Source organism: Delphinus delphis, chromosome 2, assembly GCF_949987515.2.
Source record: "Delphinus delphis chromosome 2, mDelDel1.2, whole genome shotgun sequence".
In the NCBI taxonomy this organism is placed as follows: domain Eukaryota; kingdom Metazoa; phylum Chordata; class Mammalia; order Artiodactyla; family Delphinidae; genus Delphinus; species Delphinus delphis.
Genome location: NC_082684.1, coordinates 38,999,714 through 39,026,079, shown reverse-complemented (window position 1 = coordinate 39,026,079; position 26,366 = coordinate 38,999,714). Strand labels below are relative to the sequence as shown.

General features: G+C 35.1%; 1 protein-coding gene across 2 annotated transcripts in view; it reads right to left on the bottom strand.

Annotated features, from left to right (window-relative positions):
* KCNH5 (potassium voltage-gated channel subfamily H member 5) overlaps positions 1 to 26,366 on the bottom strand; it is a 324,888-nt gene that overhangs the window by 88,077 nt on the left and 210,445 nt on the right. For both annotated transcript variants that reach the window (XM_060003417.1, XM_060003416.1), the window contains exon 8: positions 18,834 to 19,033. In XM_060003417.1, coding sequence (XP_059859400.1) covers positions 18,834 to 19,033 — 200 coding nt within the window. The remainder of the gene's footprint in view (positions 1 to 18,833; positions 19,034 to 26,366) is intronic.

Here is a 26,366-nt window from a genome sequence, read left to right as displayed (position 1 = left end):
GCGAGCATAGGTCACTATCCACACCTACCCTCCCGGGAGCCTGTGCAGCCCGCCATTGCCAGGGTCCCGGGATCCAGGGACAACTTAGCCAGGAGAACGCACGGTGCGCCTCAGGCTGCTGCAACGTCACACTGGCCTCTGCCGCCGCAGGCTCGCCCCGCATTCCGTACCCCTCCCTCCCCCGGCCTGAGTGAGCCAGAGCCCCCGAAGCAGCTGCTCCTTTAACCCCGTCCTGGCTGAGCAAAGAACAGACGCCCGCAGGCGACCTACAGGCAGAGGCGGGGCCAAATCCAAAGCTGAACCCCGGGAGCTGTGTGAACAAAGAAGAGAAAGACAAATGTCTCCCAGCAGCCTCAGGAGCACCAGATGAAAGCTCCACAATCAACTTGATGTACCCTGCATCTGTAGAGCACCTGAATAGACAACGAATCATCCCAAATTTAGGAGGTGGTCTTGGAGAGCAAGATATATTATTTTTTCCCCTTTTCCCCTTTTTGTGAGTGTGTATGTGTATGCTTCTGTGTGAGATTTTGTCTGTAAAGCTTTGCTTTCACCATTTCTCCTAGGGTTCTGTCTGTCCGTTTTTTTTCTTAACTTAAAAGAATTTTTTTTCCTCATAAATATTTTTTATTTTAATAAATTTATTTTATCTTATTTTATTTTCTTTCTTTCTTCCTTCCTTCCTCCCTCCCTCCCTCTCCTTCCTTCCTTCCTTTCTTTTCTTTCTTGCGTGCTTTCTTTCTTTCTTTCTTTTATTTCTTTCTTTCTACTTGTTCTCCCTTTTATTCAGAGCCCTGTGGATGAAAGGCTCTTGGTACTCCAGCCAGGAGTCAGTGCTATGCCTCTGAGATGGGAGAGCCAAATACAGGACACTGGTCCACAAGAGACCTCCCAGCTCCATGTAATATCAAACGGCAAAAATCTCCCAGAGATCTACATCTCAACATCAAGACCCAGCTCCACTCAACGACCAGCAAGCTACAGTGCTGCACACCCTATGACAAACAACTAGCAAGACAGGAACACAACCCCATCCATTAGCACAGAGGCTGCGTAAAACAATAATACAGCCACAGACACCCCAAAACACACCACCAGACGTGGACCTGCCCACCAGAAAAACAAGATCCAGCCTCATCCACCAGAACACAGGCACTAGTCCCCTCCACCAGGAAGCCTACACAACCCACTGAACCAACTTTAGCCACTGGGGACAGACACCAAAAACAACGGGAACTAGGAACCTGCAGCCTGCAAAAAGGAGACCCCAAACACAGTAAGATTAGCAAAATGAGAAGACAGAAAAACACACAGCAGATGAAGCAGCAAGGTAAAAACCCACCACCTAACAAATGAAGAGGAAATAGGCAGTCTACCTGAAAAAAGAATTCGGAATAATGATAGTAAACATGATCCAAAATCTTGGATATAGAATAGAAAAAATGCAAGAAACATTTAAAAAGGACCTAGAAGAACTAAAGAGGAAACAAGCAATGATGAACAACACAATAAATGAAATTAAAAATACGCTAGAAGGAATCAATAGCAGAATAACTGAGGCAGAAAAACGGATAAGTGACATGGAAGATAAAATAGTGGAAATAACTACTGCAGAGCAGAATAAAGAAAAAAGAATGAAAAGAACTGAGGACAGTCTCAGAGACTTCTGAACAACATTAAATGCACCAACATTCGAACTATAAGGGTCCCAGAAGAAGAAGAGAAAAAGAAAGGGACTGAGAAAATATTTGAAGAGATTACAGTTGAAAACTCCCCTAATATGGAAAAGGAAATAGTTAATCAAGTCCAGGAAGCACAGAGAGTCCCATACAGGATAAATCCAAGGAGAAACACGCCAAGACACATATTAATCAAACTGTCAAAAATTAAATACAAAGAAAACATATTAAAAGCAGCAAGGGAAAAACAACAACACACAAGGGCATCCCCATAAGGTTAATAGCTGATCTTTCAGCAGAAACTCTGCAAGCCAGAAGGGACTGGCAGGACATATTTAAAGTGATGAAGGAGAAAAACCTACAACCAAGATTACTCTAACCACCAAGGATCTCATTCAGATTTGATGGAGAAATTAAAACCTTTACAGACAAGCAAAAGCTGAGACAGTTCAGGACCACCAAACCACCTTTACAACAAATGCTAAAGGAACTTCTCTAGGCAAGAAACACAAGAGAAGGAAAAGATCTACAATAACGAACCCAAAACAATTAAGAAAATGGGAATAGGAACATAAATATCAATAATTACCTTAAATGTAAATGGATTAAATGCTCCAACCAAAAGACACAGACTGGCTGAATGTATATAAAAACAAAACCCGTATATATGCTGTCTACAAGACACCCACCTCAGACCTAGGGACACATACAGACTGAATGTGAGGGGATGGAAAAAGTTATTCCATGCAAATGGAAATCAAAAGAAAGCTGGAGTAGCAATTCTCATATCAGACAAAATAGACTTTAAAATAAAGACTATTACAAGAGACAAAGAAGGACACTATATAATGATCAAGGGAACTATCCAAGAAGAAGATATAACAATTGTAAATATTTATGCACCCAACATAGGAGCACCTCAATACATAAGGCAAATAATAACAGCCATAAAAGGGGAAATCGACAGTAACACAATCATAGTAGGGGAATTTAACACTCCACATTCACCAATGGACAGATCATCCTAAATGAAAAAAAATAAGGAAACACAAGCATTAAATAATACATTAAACAAGATGGACTTAATTGATATATATAGGACGTTCCATCCAAACACAACAGAATACACATTTTTCTCAAGTGCTCATGGAACATTCTCCAGGATAGATCATATCTTGGGTCACAAATCAAGCCTTGGTAAATTTAAGAAAATTGAAATCATATCAAGTATCTTTTCCAACCACAATGCTATGAGACTAGATATCAATTACCGGAAAAGATCTGTATAAAATACAAACACATGGAGGGTAAACAATACACTACCTAATAATGAAGTAATCAGTGAAGAAATCAAAGAGGAAATCAAAAATACCTAGAAACAAATGACAATGGGACACAATGACCCAAAACCTATGGGATGCAGCAAAAGCAGTTCTAAGAGGGAGGTTTATAGCAATACAATCCTACCTTAAGAAACAGGAAACATCTCAAATAAAAAACCTAACCTTGTACCTAAAGCAATTAGAGAAAGAAGAACAAAAAAAACCCAAAGTTAGCAGAAGGAAAGAAATCTTAAAGATCAGATCAGAAATAAATGAAAAAGAAATGAAGGAAATGATAGCAAAGATCAATAAAACTAAAAGCTGGTTCTTTGAGAAGATAAACAAAATTAGTAAACCATTAGCCAGACTCATCAAGAAAAAAAGGGAGAAGACTCAAATCAATAAAATTAGAAATGAAAAAGGAGAAGTAACAACTGACACTGCAGAAATACAAAGGATCATGAGAGATTGCGACAAGCAACTATATGCCAATAAAATGGACAACCTGGAAGGAATGGACAAATATTTAGAAATGCACAACCTGCTGAGACTGAAACAGGAAGAAATAGAAAATATGAACACACCAATCTCAAGTATTGAAATTGAAACTGTGATTAAAAATCTTCCAACAAACAAAAGCCCAGGACCAGATGGCTTCACAACTGAATTCTATCAAACATTTAGAGAAGAGCTAACACCTACCCTTCTCAAACTCTTCTAAAATATAGCAGAGGGAGAAACACTCCCAAACTCAGTCTACGAAGCCACCATCACCCTTACACCAAAACCAGACAAGGATGTCACAAAGAAAGAAAACTAAAGGCCAATATCACTGATGAACATAGATGCAAAAATCCTCAACAAAGTACTAGCAAACAGAGTGCAACAGCACATTAAAAGGATCATACACCATGATCAAGTGGGTTTTATTCCAGGAATGCAAGGTTTCTTCAATATACACAAATCAATCAATGTGATACACCATATTAACAAATTGATGGAGAAAAACCATATGATCATCTCAATAGATGCAGAGAAAGCTTTTGACAAAATTCAACACCCATTTATGATAAAAACCCTGCAGAAGGTAGGCATAGAGGGAACTTTCCTCAACATAATAAAGGCCATATATGACAAACCCACAGCCAACATCATCCTCAATGGTGAAAAACTGAAAGCATTTCCACTAAGATCAGGAACAAGACACGGTTGCCCACTCTCACTACTCTTATTCAACATAGTTTTGGAAGTTTTAGCCACAGCAATCAGAGAAGAAAAAGAAATAAAATGAATCCAAATCGGAAAAGAAGAAAGCTGTCACTGTTTGCAGATGACATACTATACATAGAGAATCCTAAAGATGCTACCAGAAAACTACTAGAGCTAATCAATGAATTTGGTAAAGTAGCAGGATACAAAATTAATGCACAGAAATCTCTGGCATTCCTATACAATAATGATGAAAAATCTGAAAGTGAAATTAAGAAAACACTCCCATTCACCATTGCAACAAAAAGAATAAAATATCTAGGAATAAACCTACCTAAGGAGACAAAAGACCTGTACACAGAAAATTATAAGACACTGATGAAAGAAATTAAAGATGATACAAATAGATGGAGAGATATACCATGTTCTTGGATTGGAAGAATCAACATTGTGGAAATGACTCTACTACCCAAAGCAATCTACAGATTCAATGCAATCCCTATCAAACTATCACTGGAATTTTTCACAGAACTAGAACAAAAAATTTCACAATTTGTATGGAAACAGAAAATATCCCAAATAGCCAAAGCAATCTTGAGAATGAAAAATGGAGCTTGAGGAATCAGGCTCCCTGCCTTCAGACTATACTACAAAGCTACAGTAATCAAGACAGTATGGTACTGGCACAAAAACAGAAATATACATCAATGGAACAGGATAGAAAACCCAGAGATAAACCCATGCACATATGGTCCTCCTATCTTTGATAAAGGAGGGAAGAATGTACAGTGGAGAAAAGACAGTCTCTTCAATAAGTGGTGCTGATAAAACTGGACAGGTACATGTAAAAGCATGAAATTAGAACAGTCCCTAACACCACACACAAAAATAAACTCAAAATGGATTAAAGACCTAAACGTAAGGCCAGACACTATCAAACTCTTAGAGGAAAACAAAGGCAGAATGCTCTATGACATAAATCACAGCAAAATCCTTTTTGACCCCCTCATAGAGAAATGGAAATAAAAACAAAAATATACAAATGGGACCTAATGAAACTTAAAACCTTTTGCACAGCAAAGGAAACCATAAGCAAGATGAAAAGACAACCCTCAGAATGGGAGAAAATATTTGCAAATGAAGCAACTGACAAAGGATTAATTTTCAAAATTTACAAGCAGCTCATGCAGCTCAATAACAAAAAACCAAACAACCCAATCCAAAAATGGGCAGAAGACCTAAATAGACATTTCTCCAAAGAAGATATACAGACTGCCAACAAACACATGAAAGAATGCTCAACATCATTAATCATTGGAGAAATGCAAATCAAAACTACAATGAGATATCATCTCACACCAGTCAGAATGGCCATCATCAAAAAATCGAGAAAAAATAAATGCTGGAGAGGGTATGGAGAGACGGGACCACTCTTGCACTGTTGGTGGGAATGTAAAGTGATACAGCCACTATAGAGAACAGTATGGAGGTTCCTTAGAAAACTACAAATAGAAGTACCATACGACCCAGCAATCCCACTACTGGGCATATACCCTGAGAAAACCGTAATTCAAAATAGTCATGTAACAAAATGTTCACTGCAGCTCTATTTACAAGAGCCAGGACATGGAAGCAACCTAAGTGTTCATCTACAGATGAATTGATAAAGAAGATGTGGCACATATATACAATGGAATATTACTCAGGCATAAAAAGAAACGAAATTGAGTTATTTGTAGTGAGGTGGATGGACCTAGAGTCTGTTATACAGAGTGAAGTAAGTTAGAAAGAGAAAAACAAATACCGTATGCTAACACATATATATGGAATCTAAGAAAAAGAAAATCATGAAGTACCTAGGGGTAAGATGGGAATAAAGACACAGACCTACTAGAGCATGGACTTGACGATATGGGGAGGGGGAAGGGTAAGCTGTGATAAAGTGGGAGAGTGGCATGGACATATATACACTACCAAACGTAAAATAGATAGCTAGTGGGAAGCAGCCGCATAGCACAGGCAGATTAGCTAGGTAGTTTGTGACCACCTAGAGCGGTAGGAGGGAGGGAGATGCAAGAGGGAAGAGATATGGGAACATATGTATATTTATAACTGATTCACTTTGTTATAAAGCAGAAACTAACACACCGTCGTAAAGCAGTTATACTCCAATAAAGATGTTAAAAAAAAATTTAAAAAAAAAAAAAAAAAAAAAAGGAAAGTTAACCTTGCCCTGGATAGTCAGCCTTACGCCTATTTCGAAATCACAGTATCTAATATTCTACTAGAGTAGCAAATCAAATATCCTCCTCCTCAGGTTCAAACACAGCTTGGCAGGGATTTCAATATTCTTTTCTTAGATTCAATTGGTTCATATTTTGAAAGAAATAGAAAATGACACCAACAATTTTAATCCTTATGAAAATTATACAATGCAGATCTTATTTCCATTTTACAAAGGTCAATAAGATTCATGGTCTGGGTGACTTAAAGCCCTTTTGCTCTTTCTATAAGACAGCATTTTCATATACCTTTTGGGTATTTGTATGTTTTTTATGGAGAAATGTCTATTCAAGACATTTGCCCATTTTTAAATTGGGTTATTTGGTTTTTTACTGTTTAGTTGTGTGAGTTCCTTATATATTTTGGATATTAACCCCTCAACAGCTATAGGTTTGCAAATATTTTCTCCCCTTCTGTAAGTTGCCTTTTCACCTGTTATTTGCTTTCCTTGCTGTGCAGAAGCTTTCTGGTTTGATGCAGTCCCATTTGTCTATTTTTGCTTTTGTTGCCTATGCTATTGGTGTCATATCCAAGAAATCATTGCAAAGATTTAAACATAATACCTGAAACTCTAAAATTCCTAGGAGAAAACACAGGGAAAATTTTCTTGATTGTGTTTTTGTCATTGTCTTGGCAATGTCTTAATCCATTTTGAGTTGATTTTTGTGTGTGATGTTAGATAAGATCCCAATTTCATTCTTTTGCATATGAATGTCCAGTTTTCCAAACACCATTTGTTGAAGAGACTATCCTTTCCCCATTGTGAATTCTTGGCACCCTTGTCAAAGATCAGTTGACTATTTATGTGCAAATTTAATTCTGAACTCTCTATTCTGTTCCATGGTCTATATGTCTGTCTCTAGGCCTGCACCATACTATTTTAATTACTGCAGACTTGTAAAGTATTTTGTAATCAGGAAGTGTTATGTATCCAGTTTTGTTCTTTCTCAAGATTATTTTGGCTGTTTGAGGTTCTTTGTGGTTCCATATGAAATTGACACAGGTTTTTCATATTTAAGTCTTAAAGCCCAGAATTGATTGATATGGTGGGAAGGAGAGGTCAGACTGAACTTTTTTCCTATGCCCAATAACATTTGTTGAATGGTCTTGCCTTTCCCACTCATGTATATTTGCCTATCTCTGTCATATATAATGTCTCTCCATATGTTTGGGGCTATTTTTACATTCATTAACTTGCACCATTACCATATGTCAATTTGATTATCCCTATGCCAAAATCACACTCTTAATTACTACACATTACTCCTCCTCACTCCAATGTTTCATCTGTCTCCACTACTCTAATAAATCTGCTTTTATCAAGTCCACAAATATGCTCTATGTTGAAAAATCCAAGCAGAATTTTTCACATTTTATTTATATTTTAGAAGATTTCAAGATAGTTGTTCATTTTCTCTCTTGACTTCCATAAAATAAAATATTTCTGCTTTTGATCTGATATCACCAACCACTGATCAATGTCCTTTCAGGCCCTTTCTCATCTACTTCATCTAAATGTAGGAGTTTCTCAAAACTCTTTTCTCTTTCCTAGCTATAATGTCATTTTGAGTGATCACAGCCATGTCTTCAAGGCCTTTTATATATTAATGGCTTCCAAATGTATATGTCCTTATGAACCCCAGAATTATATCCATTGATAAAATAAAAATTTATTGATTATCTAACAGGTACCAAGCACTATTCTAAGTGCAAATTACTCAGCAATGAACAAAAGAGGCAAAACTCCTTGCCTGCATGAAATGTTTATTCTAATAGTGGCACATTTAACAAATAAAGAAATGAACTATATATATATAAAATACTTCAAGTTGTGATAAGTTCTGTGAAGAAAATTAAACTGTGGAAGTTACCTAAGGACTTTAAGGGTAGAGATGCTGCAATTTTAAATAGGATAGAAATCTGACAATCTGACTAGAGATGTAGTAATCTTAAGCAGAGGTCAGCAAACTAGGACCTGAGGGGCAAATCTGGACTTCCACTTGTGTTTGTATGGCCAGTAAGCTAAAAATGGTTTTTACATTTTTAAATAATTGCGGGAAAAAAGGAAAATAATATTTTATGACATGTAAAAGTATATGAAATTCAAATTAATGTAACTATAAATAAGCTTTCATTGGGACCGAGCACTGTTCATTATTTACATGTTGTCTATGGCTCTTTTCATGCTACAATGACAAAGTTAAGTAGTTGAAACAAAGACCACATGGCCCACAAAGTCTAGACTATGTACTTTCTGGTCCTTTACACAAAAAGTTTGCTGATCCCTGATCTTAATCAATATACTCTATTGCTTGCAAACAAAAGATTTGCATGACAAAGTCCTATTTGGATTCAATGCCAGAAGAAAATATATTAGTCTTTAGGCAAATGTGTTTGCCTCCTTTAATAGACAACATTTCTCTTTTTAATTTAGCTGCCAAGAAAATCAAAAGCTCAATATGACCAAATTCAGTAAAAACGACACTCCAGGTGGCTAGACACCTCTATTGTATTTAATTCTTTCTTGTATATATATGTGGAAGTGTTTATGCATGTCTGTTGTACTGTCTTGTTTTATATTGATTTTAATTTTATGAGAAGTCCATAAAAGTCAATACAAATATGAACACACATAAGAATAAATATTTGATATACTATTTTAAGAGGTTATCCTTAAAACTATAATAACCAAACTGCCTTTCTCTATTATGGATTTGGAGTTAAAGTATTAAACAAGTACATGTCTAAAATCATGAGGAGGTGTAGTGCTCCTTGTGAAGAAAATATTTTCCTAATTTATGTAATATATAATATTCTCTTTAAGGAAAACATGTAACATCATTTGAAAGGCTTTTCTCAAGATTCTTAAATAATTGTGCAGGAAAGAACAAGTTTCAGTCAACTGGAAAATTTACCTCTGTGAAATAGCTCATGCTTTGACACTAACATTCTTATGCATCATTGCAAATAGAGAACAGAGGTATATTAAGATTAAGTGATATCAGGTCTCACGTTTTATTAGTGAGAAAGTAAAGGTCATGGAATTAAGATTTGAGGTTTTCTCTCAGTTCTTTTGAATCTTCTATAATGTACTTTAAAACTAAGGATCAAAAAGGAAAAATTAAACTGTTTAGGGTTTTTTGTTTGCTTGTTTGTTTTGGTTTGTTTTGTTTTTGAATATTTTGGTTTTTCTTCCCTTTGAACATTTTACAATAGCTCTCAAAAAGCCACAGAAATGAAACTCTTCCTCTGTAAGTTTGTAGGGAGATTTATTACAAGAACTTTCTTAAAAACCAATTAAAGATAAATTTATTATCAAGAATATTAACTCTAGTACTCCACCAAATTTTGATTACAGAATCAGGCCTCTTTCTTGTAATAGGTGTCCTATATAAGTAATAAGTCTGATGGTAGGACCACTATTGATATATTCATTCTGTAATTTCTTATAGTGGTACTGTATGTTTGTGGCAAGCTACATTCCTATGAGTGGTGGGATTATGGGTGATTTATCATAGTTTCTTCTTTGCCTAGCTCTAATTTCTTATTTTATATGTCATGTATCTCTATTAAATAAACATTTTGGGGGGAAAATGGTTAGAAAAATATTTTTTTCTAACATTTTATTCGTCCTTGGTAGAAACGATGAAAACAGAATGCGTAAAGTATGCTCTGGTCATGAATGTATTCTCTGATACCTGTCCACAAAGGCAGCAGACCCATTTCTAAACACATATGTGCTGATTAGCTTAATCAGGACTAGGGAACCAGTGGAGTCCATATGCCCCCGTATGTGCTGTTATTGGTTTTAGAGTAAGATTTTCAGCCAATATGAATACTCAGTTTAAATTATTCCATAGCACATAGAATGTAGAGTCTACGTATAGTTAATTAATGATTTAAGTAGCTAATGTACTAACTAGACCTTTGCTTTTTCTCCTTTCTTTTGTTTTCCATCTTCAGACCAGTTACTTGAGGATTAGCATACAGGTAATTTGAGTTCTGTTATAAAATATGTGAAGTTTCATTTTCTAACAAGCTTTTCTGTTCAAATTTTATTGCTTTCTCCATTGCCATCTTAAACCTACATCCTCCAACCTTAACTAGATCCACTCCCTCTTCTATTATATTTAAATCTTCCATAGCTCCCTGTATTATATTTCAAGCATCATCACAATTTGGAATCATACATTTAACTCTGGTTATTTAAGTCTTTCCTCTCACATTAAACTCAGAGCAACACAAGAGCAGGGACTATGTATACTTTTATTTACCACTCCATAGCAATTACTACAATATCCTACAAAACCATGTTTCCCTTTTTTTCTTTCCCCTTGTGAAACCACGGTTTCAAGGTATAATTGATTTACAACATTACATTAGTTTCAGGTGTACAACATAGTGATTCAAAATTTTTATAGATTATACTCCATTTAAAGTTATTATACATAGTAGTTTGTACCTCTTAATCCCCTACCCCTATCTTACCCCTCCACCTTCCCTCTTCCCACTGGTAACAACTACTTTCCTCTCTATATCTGAGTCTGTTTCTTTTTTGTTATATTCATTCGTTTTATTTTTTAGATTACACATATAAAGTGATAACATACAGTACTTGTCTCTCTGACTTATTTCACTAAGTGTAATATCCTCCAGGTCCCCCATTGTGGCAAAAGGCAAAATTTCATTCTTTTTTATGGCTGAGTAGTATTCCTGTGTGTATGTGTATGTGTGTGTGTGTGTGTGTGTGTGTGTGTGTGTGTGTGTGTGGCACATCATCTTTATCCATTCACCTGTTGATGGACACTTAGATTACTTCCATATCTTGGCTATTGTAAGTAATGCTGCTATAAACACTGGGGTGCATGTATCTTTACAAATTAGTGTTTTGTTTTCTTTGGATATGTACCCAAGAGTGGAATTGCTAGATCATATGGTAGTTCTATGTTCTGTTTATTGAGGAACCTCCAAACTATTTTCCATAGTGTCTGTACCAATTTACATTCCCACCAACAGTGTCCAAGGGTTCCCTTTTCTCTACAGCCTCACTTACATTTGTTAGTTCTGGTCTTTTTGATGATAGCCATTCTGATGGGTATGAGGTGATATCTCATTGTTGTTTTGATTTGACTTTCATTTGTTGGGAAGTGTTTTTTTTAATTACTGATGCAATTTCATTTACTGGTAATTTGTTCATATTCGCTATTTCTTCCTTGTTCAGTCTTGGGAGATTTTATATTTCTAGGAAATTATCCATTTCCTCTAAGTTGTCCATTTTATTGGCATATAACTGTTTATAGTAATCTCTTATGAGCCTTTGTATTTCTGTGTTGTTGATTGTAACTACTTCTTTATTTCCGATTTTATTGATTCAGGCTCTCTTGCTTTTTTTTCTTGATGTGTCTGGCTAAAGGTTTATCAATTTTGTTTATCTTTTCAAAGAACCAGCTCTTACTTTCATTTATCTTTCTATATTTTTTCAGGCTCTATTCATTTACTTCTGCTCTCATCTTTATGACTTCTTTCCTTCTACTAACTTTGGGTTTTGTTTGTTCTTTTTCTTGTCCCTTGAGATATAAGTTTAGGTTGTTTATTCGAGAGTTTTCTTGTCTCCTGAGATAGGCTTGTATAAACTTCCCTTTTAGAACAGCTTTTGCTGCACCCATAGATTTTAGATTGCTGTGTTTTCATTTTAATTTGACTCTAGGTATTTTTTTATTTCTTCTTTGAATTCTACAATGATCCACTGGTTGTTTAGTAGCATACTGTTCAGCCTACAAGTGTTTGTGGTTTTCTGCAATTTTTTTCTTGTAGTTGATTTCTAGTCTTATGGTCGGAAAAGATGCTTGATAAAAAAAATAAAGACAACAGTATGGACTGAATACCAAGCAAAGACTAAGGTAAAAATGATGCCAGGCATGACCTACTTTTTATAGTTTATGATTAGTAAAGGAGGAAATCAATTGATTGTAACCTCAATAAACTAAATTATTTGATTACACTTATTATTGCTTACCTTATGCAGGCACTATGTGGGCACTTTTCATCCTCTAGACAACTAAGTAAGGTGGGTGGTGGTATCTCCATTGTTGATGTGAACACTGAGCATGGAAACCAATCCTCATGGTCAAGATAAAGCCAGGCTACTGAGCAAGTCATCCATGGCCCTACATGGACAACTCTTTCTCATTCCTGGACTGTAGCTATCAAATGACTCTGTAGTCCCTTCCTCAGAGGCTAGTGACAGAGTGGTAAGAAAATGAAATACAAACTAGCCCACTCTAATGCAATAAAGTAACTTCAACATGGTACATAAAAATAATGCACTTAATATTATTCCTAGAGAAAGGTTTAAGCCACTCAGGTTTTAACCTAAGTTATACAGTGTCTCCCTATCCTTACTAGAGAAAAATAATACTGCCTACTACCTGACACACAAAAAGTTTGCTAGTAATTTTATTAGCTAACAATAATGTAAAGCTGGCATTGGAGTACTCTTAAATCATGCCAAAAGCCATGACACACCAAATATAATCCGATGCTTCAAATTTCTATCACAGAAAATATTAAAGTTCCTATCTACTTATAATGTTTCTAATAAACCCTTCAGTGTTATTTTATTTAACTTCTGATCCATGAAAGGAAAAATATAATTGAGGTTTCAGATAAAGTCTACCTTTTCAGGTAATGCCTGCAGGTCAGCTAGAAAAGAGAAATGTCAATAGTAAGTCTGAATGCTTACCCTGTAATTTCTCACTAGGTAACAACTGAGAAGCACATGTGGACATGACAATAGTTAAATTCCCTTGCCATGTATAGGTATAGATATAAAGGTCACAGTTTTCAGATATTTGGGCCATGGTGCTTTCACAAAACAGGCTAAAATATAGTTTCCTATAATAATAAACTAGCCATAGTCTCTCCTGCCCAACAAGCAGTTTACTTAAAGACCACAGGAAAAACATGCCAATTGTCCAATGGGCCTGGGCTGGCTTAGCCCCCAACAGGGATACTGAGTCCTCATAATTTTTTTAAGATGGTATTTGTTCTGTTACCTTGGAAAAAACCAGTTAGTTTCATGTGTAAAACTACAGTACTTAGATGTACTAATAAAAAGTTGTTGGGAAATAATTATTGAACCATTACTGAATTTTATTCTGTAATTTTTAATATAGGATCTCTTGAATATATGTTTCTTAATTGTAAAAAGGTTATGATATGTAATAGTACTCTAAATCATTCAGATACAGCTGTCATGTAATTTCAGTGTCAGAACCTGCAAGTTCATTTTGGATGATGTTCTGTCTGTATCCTTTACCCACAGGGACTTAATTTCCTCCTGAAGCAGATAGATCACTGCATCTTTAAATACTTCAAATAGTTCAGGTCACCTGTCATACCTCTCCCCAAAGTCTTCAATTAGCCAAACAAAATATTCATATTTCCTTTAAGTTATAACAAGATTCCCAGAACTTTATGTCATCATGATTATCTTCTAGTAAGTGTGCTGCCATTTGATAATACTTCTTTTAAAACATCCAGCTGAAAGCTGAACATAATATTTTATCTATGAGCTGAATAACATGGACTGTATTGGGATGCTTAGTACCTCTCTTGATCCAGAGACAAAAGTCCTATGAATGCATCTTAAGACCAATTCAGTTTTGTTTTACTATCTTCACATGTATATACTTACATGACATATTTAACTGGGGGGAGCTCTTCTTGGAAGGCTAGTGCTTTCACTCTTGGGTTCAGCTGTACATTGCTATAAAAACTTCTTGAAGCATTTAAATAATTTAAATATTGAACCAAGATAATGACACCATGAATATATAAGAATGTATCCCCATTTTTCACATTTAGGAATACAAAGAAATATTTAGACAGGCTTTCCTAAATTTAAAAATATGTTTGTATAAAAGTAAACTGATTAAAAGAAAGTTACTTTAATTTGTAGAAAAAATATATATATTGCCTACTATATCTGGAAGAAGTAGAGTGCTTCTGTTATAGATCTGGTTTAAAAATAATCCAAGATTTTAAAATATTGAAAATCAATTTCTTTACATTCTAAAGGCATAATTCTGCCTGAATGTTTTGCATAATTCTGCCAGAACTTTTCATATAATGGGATCTGCCTACTGATAATTTTATGCTTATTACAAAACCCATGAAACAAGAAATGAAGACCAAAGAGCTTTTTCTGAGTTTCTTCAAAGAACATGCTAGAAAAAAAAATATTAGACAGTGGAAAATAAAAAACCTTAAGGTTTTAAATTTCATTCTACAAAACAAGCTGAAAATGATTCCAGTATTATGAGAAATATGTGGTCTACACAACATGCTACAAGTTATGTATTTTTTCATACAGTCCTAAAGCTGAAAATAAAGTCCCCAGCCATTTACTTTATTTGAATTATTTCTCAGTAAAATCATTTCAAACTGTAGGATAGATTTTTTGAGCTTTAACTATCATCCTTTCTATTTTTTTCCCATAATCTGCTCTTTCCCTTTTAAATCCTCACTCATTCCACCCATTTCTCTTGTCTTTTAACTGCACAGAATGTTAGCAAGTAGCAAAGCCCAGAGGACGGATTTTGGTTATTAAATTTGAAAAGAATCTAAAGCAACTATAGTAATTAGTAGTCAATAAAATACTTTCAACCAAATCAAATTAATCTAGGTACTGTTTTATATTTTTAAATTGCCTAAGGCAAACTTTCATGATAAAAATGCTACAATCTCCACATCAGTAGTGATTTTAATGCCACAATTTGTATTAGAGAAAGCATTATTCACAAAAGACAAGCTAAGACTGAATTAAATCACAGTGATTAATTTGCTTGTGGGTTAAAGCTGAATTCAAAATATCTATAAAACTAAGTATGTGGAAGCGACAGAATGCAATCTCAGTAATTGGGGCGACCGTTTTCTCTAATTAGCTGAAATGCATCATTAAATTCTATTGTACCAGCAGCTGAAAAAAAATAGCTGTTTTAGAACTAACAAGAGAAGCGTTAGAACAAAGACATTTCATTTCACACATTATATTTCGATCTTTTTCAGTACATACTCAAAGTTAAATTTGATAACAACCGCCATTGATAAAATATTTGAAACAAACAATTAACAAAATGTAAGATAAGAAACATATAGGAAGACAAATATTTCACTTATTGAGGAACAGCAAGTCTAAGAGAGGTCTCTAATATCAAATATGGTATAACTGTTAAAAATCAGATGCTGTTTACTGAAGCTATCCTCAAGTAAATCTACACTTCTAAGATTATGACTACAATTCCAGGATTTATGTGATTACTGTCATTGAACTTTCATTTTCTTTTTTCTACCCTTGTATTTTAACAGGCTCAACCAATGTCATTCTTATGATCAAAAGTAAAGATGAATATAAAATAGTTAGATACACAGATGGATGGATGGATGAGATAAATAAGATAAAAAAGAGATAGAGATGAGACATAAGAGAGAGAAAGAAGATAGAAAGCTTTATTATGAAAGCCATATAAGCTCATTGGCTGCTGTGCTGAGAATAACCTATACAGGGATGGGGTGGATGCACAGACCAATCACTTGGCTACAGAATAACCCAGATGGGACATGATGGTGACTTGAACCAGCTGATCTCAATGGAGGTGGTGAGAAATGGAGGTGGAGCCAATAGGATTTGGGGGAAGTTTCAACGTGGAAGCTTTGTCCTAAGCAACTGAGGTGTGGAGTTTCCATTAACTGCATTGAGGAAGAATGTCAGTAGAGCAGGTTTATGGGAGATGATTAGGAGTTCAGTTCTGGACAATTTCATTGGATATGAGTAGGCAGTTGAATAGGAGAATCTGTGGTTCAGGGAGTAGGTCCAGGATGAGTATGTATACTAGGGTGGTGTTAGCATATATTATTACAGTCATGAGATTGTATGATATCACTGAGGAGAGATTCTAGACAGAAAAGGGAAGAGGCATAAGGACTGAAGTCTAGATATCCCTAAATTTAGGATATTATCTTGGTAAAACTGTTTTCAAGAAGCACCCTACCAAGTTACACACAGACCAGAAAAATATGATAGTGTCAGTCACTACAGCCTTTGCTAATATTAGGCATTATATCTGACAGTCTCTTGTTCTTTCAATATTTATTTATTACAAGTGAAAATAAGACTTTTTGTATGTTTATTAGTAATTTGAACTTTTGTCTTCTATGCGTTCAGCTCATTTTCCCCATGTATTCTAATTCTTCTTATTGATCTGTAAAATCACTTTACATATTAAGGTAATTAATCTTTCACCTGTGATATTTGTTGCAGATGCTTTATCTCATTTTTGTTTCCATAGCTTTTGGTGTGAAAGGTTTTACATATTCTAGCCAAATTTATTCATCACTTAATTTGTTATGTACTCCATTGCATTAATACATACAAAGACTTCTGTATGTGCCATGGTTCTTTAAATCTGCTCTTCCTACTAGTCAAACACTACTCTAAAGATTTCCCATTTAGTTAGGAGGCACATCCATGATTTTGTCTTATCCAAAAGTTAATTCATTTTAATATTTTTACTTATTTCTTTAAAAATCTTTTTATGTGAATTAAAATTTATATTACACCCTAACTGCATCATGAAGCAGACAGTTGAGCAGGTACTAGAGGGGAAGCTTGTGAGAATCTATTGGTTCCATTCCTGAACTAACCCAGCATCTGGGAACTTAGAGAAGGGAACTAAAAAATCTGCCATGTACCATATCTGTGGCATAAGCTCTGGGTCAGGTACTTTTCTAGTGTAAAGGGCTATTATTCCATCAGTTTACTGATGTTATCTGTCAACTACCATGAGACCCCACTGAATTTTCTGGAAAGAAAAGCTTCTGACTGAGATAGTGATTGACAAGGTAAATGGTTGCGTCTTGAGCTCAGTGTCATTGAATGTGGACCTCAGAGAATATCCTGCTTCTAGCGATTTAAACACTGACTCTCACGTGCACCCCTCAGGAAGATCTTGTTCCTTCTTTGGATTCCCTCCCTACTAACCTTATATCCGTTCAGGTTCACAGTAATCAAATTCCACAGGTATGCAGTTTTTCCTTTTCCCCTCTGTGGTCACACATTCCACTTTAAGGGGTCATTTAACTGCATCTTGTAAAATGTCAAAAGAAGAGCAAATCTCACCCTCTTTCATAACTTTTCCACATAGCTAGCCTCCAGTATCTCACTTGCACTCTCTCTGAAGGCTTCCCTCCCTCAGCTCTTACCCTCAAGTCCGTTCCCTTCAACTCCCCTCAATCCTCTGCTCCTAACACCTGCTCTGGCTTACAACTTCCTACTTGTTTCATGAAATTCCCCTAACTAACACCTACTTTGTTCATTGGCTCTTTCACTTTGACATTGAAAGGTGCTTGTTGAGCAGGTCTGAAAGAAAAACTACAAGTCAACCTCATATGATTAAAAAAAATAAAATTTGTGGGAAATGGCAAGGAAGGTTATGTGCTATCTGATTATCATATGTCAAAAATCAGTACCTAAAAATAAAGCCTTCACTGATACTTATAAAGTGAAATAGCTTAAGATCAGTTTTCTCTAGAAGTCTTATGTGCAAGCCCTACTTGTCATTCCCTATATTGGATGTGAATCAGCTGGGTGTAGGAAGTGAGAATTTATTTGATTTTGTTTATCATGAGGAGGACTTTGGTTTCTTCTTTGCCCCTAATATGAGTTAGATGGGAAAAATTTAAAGAGGTTCCATGAAAAGACAAGCAAGAAATTAGACATGACAGGTGGATTACAAGGGTCATATCTATTTCATAGATTTGTGTACGGAAAAAGGGAAAACAAAGAACTATAAGTTGCATTATAGAATGTGTGATAGAGAGAAGAGAAATTTAAGTAGAGGGTAGAATAGAAGATATATAATCTTTTAGTTACAAGCAAGGAAGTTTCTTTCTGAATTTTAAATGGGCAAAATGTCAGAAGAGAAATCAAGAATAAAATCTAGCAAAAGAAATGGCATCACAGTTAGCATTTTAGAGGAATGTGACCAATTACTCTGAGTGGTAATGAGAATGTTTTGAGGAACTGAAATAATTAGCTGTTTTCAGGAACCACAATTCCTAAATTGAGTTTGATGACTAGTACTAATTGATGATTAATGGTTGAACATTTTCCACCTTCCAAGCACTAAATAATATGATTGACTGATATGTCACTTATGAAATACAGAGTAACATTTATAAAGCAATTATACAAGTAATATGTGAGTGGGAAAGCTATGGGCATCTGAAGATCCTATTGAAACAGAAAATAAATAACAAGAACAATAATAATAACCCATACCTTTTCTGTGTCAATGCCTTTTGACATAGACCATGTTGAGACAATATAATCCATGACTCGTTCACTAAGGCCTTTGGGGACCTGATAGAGTTTCAGAAAGTCCCGAACATTATTCAGCATCTCATGGTACCGGTTGGTGTTGGCATACATTTGCTGAAAAATTGTGGTAACATTTCCAAAAATAGTTGCATAAAGAAGAGCTGCAAGAGAAGAAATGATGAAAATAAATCAACTATCCCAAGTGAAAAAAAAATGAGGTGAATATTGGTGAAATCAATGAATCTCTTGACAGAGATGCCTTTATAAACTTTTCGGCATATGCATGGTAACCCCTGAGCAGAGTGCCCAGAATTTGGTGTTCACTCAATAAGGGTTATCTTTAGTATGATAAACATGATTTTATGAGTGAGCACTACTCTAGTCATTGTGGTAAAACATGAGAGTGGTTGATAGATTTCATGAAGAATTAGATGATCCAAGGTTATGATTTGCCTAAGACATTCTTAGCCTTATGACTAAAGTTATCCTCCAGCCCTGTCCTCCTGAATGAAGCCTAATCAATTTAAATTTTCGAGAGATTGATGATCCAGTTTAGAAATGTATGCTCTTTCTCACTGCTTGCTTCGTCCAGCTTTTGGATTACTTCCCTGCTTATCAATATTTTTGACAGAACATCAGAAATATAGGGAGGGAAGACAAATCAAAGTGTTCCATTTCTAGAAGATTCTAGAGAGAAACAGCGCTGGAATTAACAGTTAAAATGAAACTTTGGGAGTGCCTGAAAATTCTAGTTATTAAATTTATGTCAGTAACCCAGTATCATAAGGCTTTTTTATTTCATTATTTTAATTAAGAATAAAGTCAGTTTGCAAACCATTGTTATTCATCTACAGTGGCTAGGAAAGGAATAGGGTTTTTTAATGCCCCTGACTGCTACTCCCTCCCTCAACCAATAATTTACCAACTCTTCTCTCTCCAGATCTGGTCAGGTTACTAATGTTGACCTGATCTTGAAAAAGCTTTTAAAAGCAATTGAGTTCAGCCCCAGATCAACACACCTTCAATCACACACCACTCCCAGCCTATCTTGTCCCTTTGATTTCACTCCTTTGTTAACAGTAAGCTCTTTTGAAAAGAGGGCAATATTTTATCTTCCTTAATATTCAGTAAACACAATGTTTAGTAACCACATTCATTCCATAAGCATTTCACAAATAAGTGGAATATCAGACAGTGATCACTTCCATTCTTGTTCCTCTAAGCATTTGAAAAATTACTCGTCTAAACAAAAAGTATGGACTGTTTTATTTCACAGTTTCATCAACCAAATCCCACTTGATGGAATTAGTATAACAACGAGCCAGTGAAGCAACTTAAGATCTTCAATCTATTTTCAGAAAATCATTTGTTTTTTAAAAACAGTTGCTCTTTGAGTACAATAAATTGTAATTTCACAACAGGAAGCTATGATTTTACAAGCATTTACTCAGTTTTTTTTTGTTTGTTTGTTTTTTTGGGGGGGGGGTTTGGCTGTTATTTAGGGATTTTGATGCCTGTGAAGAACAATTTTTAAGATAGATGATATTTTGTTAGAACTGACTAGGAAGAATATAGTGCTGACATTTCCCATCTGGGTCTTTAAATCTTTGCTTATATTTAAAAACAACAAAAAAGTAGAGGTAATCACAGACTTAACATTCTATTCCATCATTGTTGGCATTAAGAAAGACGAACACAGAAATAATGTGAACAAATTAATGGTAGAAGAATTATGCAACAAATGGAATTTTGCATTTCCTGAAAAGAGACATAAAGAGGATTTATGTTTTTAAAATAATGAGCTTTTTAGAGGTTAATGAAATAATGCTACAATCATGTTTTTGAATAGATAGTCCCCAGCTATTTTAAGTTGTCGGTAAATATCACAGAACTATTATTTTGACGTGTTCAACTCATTTGTCTCCCTAAGATGCCTGTAATATAGTGTATTTGCCAAAGTGTCTTACTACTGCCTTTTAGCTTAACAAATTACCACACATTTCATCTTTGGGGGTACATTAAATATGCACACATTCTAATCATATGAAAAGCTTAAGTACTAAAATATGAATAAAACTGCCAATGTGGGCTTCCCTGGTGGCGCAGTGGTTGAGAGTCCGCCTGCCGATGCAGGGGACACGGGTTCGTGCCCCGGTCCGGGAAGATCCCACATGCCGTGGAGCGGCTGGGCCCATGAGCCATGGCCACTGAGCCTGCGCGTCTGGAGCCTGTGCTCCGCAACGTGAGAGGCCACAACAGTGAGAGGCCCGCGTACCGTACCGCAGAAAAAAAAAAAAAACTGCCAACGTATTTAACGTTTTCAGCATTAATAAATGAAGAATACAATCAACATCCCATTAAGTTTGGTATATTACAAGGATATTTTCTGCCTCCAACTTTCATGTGAGTGTGGTGTCCTGCACTGGGTAGGACTAATCAAAGTCACAATTTAAGGTAAGACATTCAATTATATATATAATTATATGTATATAAGTATATATACATATATGTAACATACACATAATTATATATACATATATAGCATATATATAATTATATATATAATTTTTTACCTTGAAATGTTAAAAAAAATTCATGCAGAAAGTTCATATACCCACATGTACCCACATGTAGCTCTCTCAATTATGACATCTTACAAAACTATAGTAATTTATCAAAACCAGGCAATTGACAATGGCACAATACAATTAACCAGACTATAGACATTATATATTTCAGCATTTTTTTTACATGCAGTCATTTTTTTGGTGTACAGCTTTATAAAATTTTATCACATGTACAGATCCATGTAATATATGTATATTTTTAAAAAGAGAAACCACTTCTTCCTTAAAAATATTTTCCACATTTAGGACTAGTATACATTTCATAAAATATAGTGACAGCAAGTATGATATTCCATAGTAAGCAAAAATACTGCTTCCCACCACAGTCTGTGTTCTCAGGATAAATGGGTACATCTTTAATGAGAGTGACCCTGGGACATGACACACGATAACGAAAGAAATTGATCTTAGTAGAAACTAGCTCTATGCTGCTAACTCCCGAAGTAATACCTATCCCCTGAAGTACAGACACAGAAGCCTTCTTGAATGTCTCATTGCCATTCAAATCTAACAAGTCCAAAAGAGAACTCTTATTTTACACCACCTTCTCTTCAACAACCAAATGCACTTTTCATCTTATTAAATTGTAAAGCCACACCTAGTTGCTCAGACCAAAACTAAAGCATCATTCTTCAATTCATTCTTTGATTCCTCTCCTACCTCTACTCTATCAACAATTCCTATTGGCTCTCCCTTCAAAATAGAGCCTCAGTACAACCCCTTCCCACTACCTCTACCAGCATTCTTGCATCCTTTAAGAGTATATGCTTTTCCACTTACTAGCTATCTGTCTCTGGGCCAGTTACTAATTCTCTCTAGGATTCTACTTCCTCTCTTACAACTTTACAGTTACTTTAGAATCTTTACAAATGAGTTGTGCTAAATGATATAACATATAAATCAGTTTTTAAAAAGTCCAGTAGGGAGTAAGTATCCATGAAATGTTATGTATGTATCATCGTCGTCATCAACATCATCATCATCATGGAAATAGCTCCCAGACAATTAATTTTTCACTCAGCAGAAAGAATATCCCCTTCCTTCAATACAACTCTCTACCCCCTTACTATACCTGTGTTCTTCATCTTATTTATCACTACTTTAATTTATATTACACATTTATTTATTTGCTTGTTGATATCTACCTTCCCTATTAGAAATGCAGAATCTGTAAGTACAGGCCTGGGCCTTGTCCTTTTTGCTCACTGCTGTATTTCCAGAATACAGACCAGTTCCTGGAACATAATAAGTATTCAGATATTTTTTCCTGTAAGTTCACACACTAAAAACCTAGGAAACGTTTTTTCAGAAACATCCTTCTTTTCAAGTCAAACTTCACTACTGGCGATACAAAAACATAGAAGGAATACACACTATTAATGCACGTGAGAGAATAAAATATTTTGAAGCTAAGGTGACACATACCTTGGCCATGTTAAGATAATAAATAAATTAAGAAGGCCTATTGTCATTCATCAAGCATGAATGCTCATGCTTGGCCTGGCAAGTTTTGCAGAGTACTATTATAGAATTTTATCCTTTGAATGAGAGGCCATAGACGTAATTTGCCTACTTTACTAGGAATAATTAGAATAATCTGTTAAAATTTGATAAGCCTTTTATATGCTCTCCTGTAGCCTTTTAAGCTTAAGACAACTTAAGACAAGCTAATTTTATAAGCTTATCACATTTAATGAATTGGTAATTCTGGCATATACACTAGTAAATGTCTTATCTAAAAAGTCTTATATTTTTCTTATTCACCACAAGGGGATTATTTTAAAGATAATTATGTTAGATTAAAGATGGCTACAAATTCTCTGACACCCCTTCCATTGACAGGCAGGGTCTATATTCCTTTCCCTTGAATCTAGGCATACTCTATAACTATTTTACTAATAGACTACGGTTACTATAATCATATGCCAATATCTGGGCCCAAGCCTTAAGAAACTAGAAGCTTCCAATTTCTCACTGTTAGAACACCTGCTCTTAGAATCTAGCTTTCGTGTTGTGAGGAAACCCATTCTTCTAGAAAGTTCCACATGGAGAAGAATTAAGGCCCTTGGTCAATAGTCTTGGCTGAGCTCCCAGCTAAGCACTGGCCTTAGGCTGAACAGTTTAAAATATTGATATAAGAAGACATTTCTGGTAACACTTAAGGCTGTGCAGGTGGTTCAACCATCACTTCCCTTTCTATTTATATTCATATTTAATAAGGATAGTTAAGATAGGAAGGAAAATGTCCTATCAATCTATGACTGTATGTGCAGCACACAGCTTGACAACATCAGCTTACCAGCCATGTATGTGGCTGAGCCAACTAAGAAGTGAATTTTTCAGACCCATTCAAGCCATCCCAGCTGAAAACACATGGACCAGAAAGTCATGCCTTCCTAGACCTGCATAAGTTACAGATTCATGAGTGAAATAAATGGCTGTTCTTGTTTTAAGCCACTAATTTTGATTAGTTATGCAACTTTAATATTCTAAAAAGTAGTTTATTAATAGCCTAATAAAACAGATTGATTCTTAACTGATTAGAAAACCTAGGAGAGGAGGGTAACGAGCTCCTTAAGATGCGCATCACAGCCCAACAGCATATTTTAGAAAATGTTTTTTTAACATTTAATACATTTTAGTACTTAAAAACACCTATTATTTTCATAATATACACATTAAAGTCATGAATGAATGTTTAATGTTCTCAAAAAGGGACGAAGGTTAAAAGACTGAATAATGCCATATAGCCAATCACAGATTTCACTATTCATTTATGTATCATTTAATTCAGTAGATATTTATTGAACACTTATTACATGCAGCCACTGCAATAGTCACTAAGGATTCAACATGATCCCTGCTCTCAAATAGTATTCACTACTACCTATAGAAAGGTATTAATCTTTATTTTTTATCAGGGCCCTTAATTTTATTTATTTATTTATTTTTAAAATTTTTATTGGAGTATAGTTGATTTACAATGTTGTATTAGTTTCAGGTGTACAGCAAAGTGAATCAGTTATACATATAATTATATCCACTCTTTTTTAGATTCTTTTCCCATATAAGCCATTACAGAGTATTGAGTAGAGTTCCCTGTGCTGTACAGTAGGTCCTTATTTGTTATCTATTTAATATGTAGTAGTGTGTATATGTCAATCCCAATCTCCCAATTTATCCCTCCCTCCCATTACCCCTGGTAACCATAAGTTTGTTTTCTACATCTGTAACTCTATTTCTGTTTTGTAGATAATTTGTACACTGTTTTTTAGATTCCACATATAAGCAATACCATATGATATTTGTCTTTCTCTGTCTGACTTATTTCACTCAGTATGAAAACCTCTAGGTCCATCCATGTTGCTGCAAATGGCATTATTCTTTAATTCTCCCAACTCACATGCTTTGGAAGGAGGCTAATGATCATTTCCTTTCCATAGTTTACAAAAATTCACAAATAAACTTATAGCCACTCTAAGTATATAAACTAAATATAGTTTATTTCTCAGGGTTAAACAATTTGCAGAGTCAAACAAAATCTATGTTTAGCTAATTAATTGTAACTCTGCCTCCACTCTTATGAGTTGCTCAGGATAACAGATCAGATGATGATATCCAGTTCTCTGAATAAACTGTGTTCTCCAGTCACTTCATTTTGTTTGCTCCTTAGGTCAAGCTGCAGCCATTCATCTTCTTATTAATGATTTATATTTTTTAGACTTTTTGTGCCTGTTCAAGTTGACATCCAACATTTACTTTTCCTAATTATCTTTCTTTTATAAATCTTGGCAAGTAATAATTGGCCTTAGACTAAGCAATTTAAAATACTGACATGAGAATGCATTTCTGGTAACCATTAAAGCCACATAAGTGGTTCATCCATCATTTCCATTTCTACTCACTAAAGTCCACCTTTAATAATGATATTTAAGACATGGAAGAAGAATATTCCACCAATGTATGATTTTATATGTATCACACAGCCTGCTAAAACACGCGAAATCCCTCCAGTTGGCCTTAGAACAAAGTGAAGAAGCTGATCATCAGATCTCCAAGTTCGAAGTTTTATTCTCCTTCCAGCTGTCTCATAATGGCTCCTGGTTTCCCTGGATGCTCTTTTGCAATTACCCATATATGTAAGCTGCCTCTAGGCATCCACTTATGAAACAGATATCTTCTCTTTCCCAGTCTTCACTTAATCTATGCCCCATTTCATCTAGTACCTGAACCATGCCAACTATTTTGTTAGAAATTAATCTCATTAATTACTTTATATTAAGTGTTAAATACTGAAAACTAATACAATATCCCTCTTAGGGATGTTGTAATTTTGAAGGAGGAATTCCACACAATACAATGAGTTGATTGAATCATTACTTGAATTAACTCTCAACTAGTAAGATAAGTTGATACACAGAAGGGACCATTTTTTAAATTTATCAAAATTATAGGGGCTTCCCTGGTGGTACAGTGGTTGAGAATCTGCCTGCTAATGCAGGGGACACGGGTTCGAGCCCTGGTCTGGAGGATCCCACATGCCGCAGAGCGGCTAGGCCCGTGAGCCACAACTACTGAGCCTGCACATCTGGAGCCTGTGCTCCGCAAAAAGAGAGGCCGCAATAGTGAGAGGCCCCCGCTTGCCACAACTAGAGAAAGCCCTCGTGCAGAAACGAAGACCCAACACAGCAAAAATAAATAAATAAATTAATTAATCATTAATATCATTAATTAATAATTAATATCATTAATTAATAATTAATTAATTAATAAAATATCATTAATTAATTAATCATACCCCCAACATCTTCTAAAAAAATTATAGCATAGTATTGGACACATTTCAACAGTTTACAGCTAATCCCAT